The following is a 5,168-nucleotide window of genomic DNA, read 5'->3' as shown; positions in this document are numbered from 1 at the left end:
CAGAAAAAGTGGCTTCAACTATTGGTGGCTCACAGCTTACCAACCCACCAGTATCAGCATCATCTTCACCAGCTTTTGCAATAAGCAGTTTGTTAAGTCCTGCATCTAATCCACTTCTACCTCAGCCCACCCCTAGTAACTCTGTTTTCTCCAGTCCCTTATCCAATATTGGAACACCTGCAGAGGATTTAAACTCCTTGACTGCCTTGGCACAGCAAAGAAAAAGCAAGCCACCAAATGTAACTGCATTTGAGGCAAAAAGCAATTCAGATGAGGCGTTCTTTAAGCATAAATGCAGGTTCTGTGCTAAAGTGTTTGGGAGTGACAGTGCCTTGCAGATTCATTTGCGTTCTCACACTGGCGAGAGGCCATTTAAATGCAACATATGTGGAAACAGGTTCTCCACAAAGGGAAACTTAAAAGTCCACTTTCAGCGTCACAAAGAAAAATACCCTCATATTCAAATGAACCCATACCCAGTGCCAGAGCACTTGGACAATATTCCTACAAGCACGGGTATTCCTTATGGGATGTCTATACCACCAGAGAAACCTGTCACGAGCTGGCTGGACAGCAAGCCAGTCCTTTCCACCCTAACAACTTCTGTTGGCCTGCCACTCCCACCAACAATTCCAAGCTTGACCCCCTTCATCAAAACTGAGGAGCCTCAGCCGATTCCCATTAGCCATCCTTCTGCTAGCCCTCCCTGCTCTGTCAAGAGTGACTCGGGAACAGTTGATCCCACATCAAAAATTTCCAACGGACCTTCTGATGAGGTAGAGGCTGGTGTGTTGCCTACCTCAAATGGCAAAACGGAAGAAAACCCTCAAAACACAAGCACCATCACTAACATGAGCAGCTCCGTGAGCTCTCCGGCAGCAGACTCGGGCTCCAGCGGTGTCGCCACTTTTACAAATCCACTGATGCCTCTTATGTCAGAGCAATTTAAGGCAAAGTTTCCATTTGGAGGACTACTGGATTCAGCGCCAGCATCTGAAACGTCAAAATTGCAGCAGCTTGTAGAAAACATTGACAAGAAGGCAACTGATCCTAACGAGTGCATCATTTGCCATCGAGTTCTCAGTTGCCAGAGCGCACTGAAAATGCATTATCGCACCCATACTGGAGAGAGGCCATTCAAATGTAAAATCTGTGGTCGTGCTTTCACTACTAAGGGCAACTTGAAGACTCACTACAGTGTCCATCGTGCCATGCCCCCGCTGAGAGTGCAACATTCTTGCCCAATCTGCCAGAAGAAATTCACCAATGCCGTTGTGCTACAGCAACACATCCGAATGCACATGGGAGGGCAGATCCCCAACACCCCGGTGACAGAAAACTATCCTGAGTCAATGGAATCAGATACAGGATCTTTCGATGATAAGAATTTTGATGATATAGACAACTTCTCAGATGAGAATATGGAAGACTGTCCTGACAGCAGTGTGCCAGATACACCTAAATCTGTGGATGCATCACAAGACAGCTTGTCTTCTTCCCCTCTGCCCCTGGAAATGTCAAGTATTGCTGCTCTGGAAAATCAGATGAAGATGATCAATGCCGGCCTTGCTGAACAACTTCAGGCAAGCCTGAAGTCAGTAGAAAATGGGTCAGTGGAAGGGGACGTTTTGACTAATGATTCATCGTCTGTCGGTGGTGATATGGAAAGCCAAAGTGCTGGAAGCCCTGCTGTCTCAGAGTCTACCTCTTCCATGCAGGCCTTGTCCCCATCCAACAGCACTAATGATTACCACAAGTCACCAAGTATTGAAGAGAAACCATTAAGAGCTTTACCAAGTGAGTTTGCCAACGGTTTGTCTCCAACCCCTGCTAACAGTGGTGCTTTAGACTTGACATCTAGTAACACTGATAAAATGATTAAAGAAGAGTCCCTGAGTATGCTCTTTCCTTTCAGAGATAGAGGTAAATTTAAAAACACTGCATGTGACATTTGTGGCAAAACATTTGCTTGTCAGAGTGCCTTGGACATTCATTACAGAAGTCATACCAAAGAGAGACCATTTATTTGCACAGTTTGCAATCGTGGCTTTTCCACAAAGGGTAATTTGAAGCAGCATATGTTGACACATCAGATGCGAGATCTACCATCACAGCTTTTTGAGCCCAACTCCAGTATCGGCCCCAGTCAGAACTCTTCAGTGATGCCCGCTAACACTCTGTCATCGCTCATAAAGACCGAGGTTAATGGCTTTGTGCATGGTTCTCCTCAGGACAGCAAAGAAGCACCCTCTGGTCTAGTTGCTTCGGGGCCACTGTCCTCTGCCACGTCCCCTGTGCTGCTCCCTGCGCTCCCCAGAAGAACTCCAAAACAGCACTACTGCAATACATGTGGGAAAACGTTTTCTTCTTCCAGTGCTCTGCAGATCCATGAAAGGACACACACTGGTGAGAAACCTTTTGCCTGCACTATATGTGGAAGAGCATTCACAACAAAAGGCAATCTGAAGGTACTTTTTCCTCTTACTGCCCTTTGCTTTCATTTTCTCCTTGCTGGGGTTTTTGATATTTGACACCTATTAACGTTGCAGCAGTGGTACCTTCGGGTGTTTGTGGTGTGACAGTGTGTTTAGCCAGCTCTAGTAGACCTAGATGGCCTCCTGTTGAATGCTCATGTTGGCAGCAAGTCTGAGGCATGAGCTGTTTTGATTTAATTAAAATTCATCTACCAGCAAAGCTTGTCTATGCAGAGTGTGAAACAGAACAGCCAAATGATGGTAAGGAGTATTAATTAACAGAGAAATGCATTTTGTAACTCACATACCTCTTCAAGAAGTGAAAGGCTCTTGAATGTGATGTTTTTCATAAATTATCATGTATGGTGAGTTTAAAAAAACTATTAACATAATTCTGGAAATAATAGGCATTACTTTAATTGATTATATAACTAACATTTCCTACTGATATGTGTTTGAAAAAGCAAATATACTCAAGTTTTAGAACACCAGTTGAGCACTTTACTGTGTACATTTTTCTGTTGACAGAGTATTTCTCTAGAGGTTGCTGCCAGTAAAGTGAGATGAATAATTACTTTCAGGCCATTCTGTCTATACACAAGGCTCTCCGATGAGCAATCAGTAAAGGATACTTTCTGCCTGTCTGAAAAGGACATTTATAGGGTAAAGGGTGTCAAATACAATACTTACCATTGCAATGAAAGTGGACATAGCAATTCTAGCTCTGAAAGCAGCAATTGACAGAATAATGCAAAGTCATTATAAACTAAATACATGTAATGAAAAAAAAAGTAAGAAGCAATGCATTGTTCAGTGGGAGAGCAGGTTGTTCTGGGTAATGGTGATGGGCTAACCCAGAAACCAGTGTATTATTCCAGAGCCCCGTATCCTCTATCTTTAATGTCATTCATTATGTAACAAGACTGGACATGTTCATGGACTCCTGCCTTCTCTCTGATCAAAAACAGTTTGAAATTCCTGTCAACCTCTATTTTTTGTTTGTTTGTTTCTTCCTTCTTTCTTTCCAGGTTCACATGGGCACTCACATGTGGAACAGTACTCCTGCAAGACGAGGCAGACGACTTTCTGTAGATGGCCCCATGACTTTCCTAGGAGGCAATCCTGTGAAGTTCCCAGAAATGTTTCAGAAGGATTTGGCTGCACGGTCAGGGAATGGAGACCCGTCCAGCTTCTGGAACCAGTATGCAGCTGCACTCTCCAATGGCTTGGCCATGAAGACCAACGAGATCTCCGTCATCCAGAATGGGGGCATCCCTCCAGCACCAGGGGGCCTGGGCAACGGTGGCAGCTCTCCCATCAGTGGCTTGACAGGAAGCCTGGAGAAGCTCCAGAATTCAGAACCCAATGCACCTCTAGCTGGTCTGGAGAAAATGGCAAGCAATGAAAATGGGACTAATTTCCGTTTCACGCGTTTCGTGGAAGACAACAAAGAAATTGTAACAAATTAGGAAAAAAATCTCCGTAAATAACATTCCTGCAAATCGTGCAACCTAGGGTTGCTTTTTTCAAGCTGCAGGCTACAACATTACCAAGACTTTGTTTTGTACCATGTTCTACTTCTAGAGTTCTAAGAGAGCTTATTTATTAGTGATATAACCTTGCTTTGCAAACAAATGCAAGCATTAACTTTGGTCTCCCGTATTTTGAACTAAATACTAATCGACTAGAGTGCTGTAAACTTGCTGTAACATTTATGGCAGTTGCAAGTCTGTTCTGCTAGGTGATCTTATTCTGGCATTAACTTATTTTCTATATCCAATTTAACACAAACTCTGGTATTGATGCGATGCCTCAGTGATGCATTAGATCTCTAATAAAAATCTGTATATAAATGTACACTTTGATCCTGCTGGAAACTTTATCAGCAAACACATTGTCTAATTTTTCCAGACAGAACTAAGAAAAGGACTGAGAGAATATAGACTGAACAGTGTGGGTCCTTTACACAGCTCAGTTTTTGATTTTTATTATAAAATTAAAACTGCTTTAATTTTTGTAGGTTTAACATTTTCCGTTTTGAACTGTTATTTGTATTGTGCTTTTTACTTGAGTCGTCTTAAATGTTAATACATTTCTGTACAGTAATAAGCACGCGGATTATTAGAGAAGATACTGAAGTGTTGTTTTGGTAGTTGAAACTGAGACGTAACATTTTGCCTTGTAGGTATATTCATTATAGAAAATGTGCTGGACTTTCACAATGCTGCTAAGTATGGCATCTTGAACAACTTCCGTGGACAACTGTAGATGCTCCTGTATATACAATAAGACATCACTTCCATTAAAATGTACATACGTTCCTTACAAGACCAAGCCCTACTCCTTGACCAAGGGAACAAGTATAGTGTTTGTTTATTTTGTATTAGGCATTGGGGGGGACAGGGGGAACCTTGGACTGTTACATGCACTTTCTCGGAAAGTTGAAAGGAAAAGAGGTCCAGTTTCTTTAACATTTAATACTTACTAACAGCAGAGATACTGTAATTTTACTCGAGTAATCAAATACATTTTTGCAACAGATAAAAAATTTGCTGTCTCTGTGTTTTTAAAGTGTACTTGTATTTAGTAATCACTTTGTATTATTTAGCCTTTCCCTTGGTTAACATGAACTGTCCAGGTTGTATGTGCGTGTTTATATCTGTAAGTATGGGTATACATATATGTATTGCATAT

At 42.2% G+C, this 5,168-nt stretch overlaps 1 protein-coding gene across 5 annotated transcripts in view; it reads left to right on the top strand.

Moving 5' to 3' along the window:
- Window positions 1-4,808, top strand: part of SALL1 (spalt like transcription factor 1) — a 16,339-nt gene extending 11,531 nt beyond the window's left edge. For all 5 annotated transcript variants that reach the window (XM_021555005.3, XM_021555003.3, XM_021555006.3 and 2 more), the window contains exons 3-4: window positions 1-2,468; window positions 3,503-4,808. The exon at window positions 1-2,468 is cut by the window's left edge and continues 942 nt beyond it. In XM_021555005.3, the coding sequence (XP_021410680.2) occupies window positions 1-2,468; window positions 3,503-3,943 (2,909 nt within the window). In that variant the 3' untranslated portion in view covers window positions 3,944-4,808. The remainder of the gene's footprint in view (window positions 2,469-3,502) is intronic.
- Window positions 4,809-5,168: the final 360 nt, after the last annotated feature.

The sequence above is a fragment of the Lonchura striata genome, chromosome 13, assembly GCF_046129695.1.
Source record: "Lonchura striata isolate bLonStr1 chromosome 13, bLonStr1.mat, whole genome shotgun sequence".
NCBI classification, from domain to species: Eukaryota; Metazoa; Chordata; class Aves; order Passeriformes; family Estrildidae; genus Lonchura; species Lonchura striata.
Note: the sequence above shows the minus strand (reverse complement) of the source record. Positions and strands in the feature narration are given on the sequence as shown.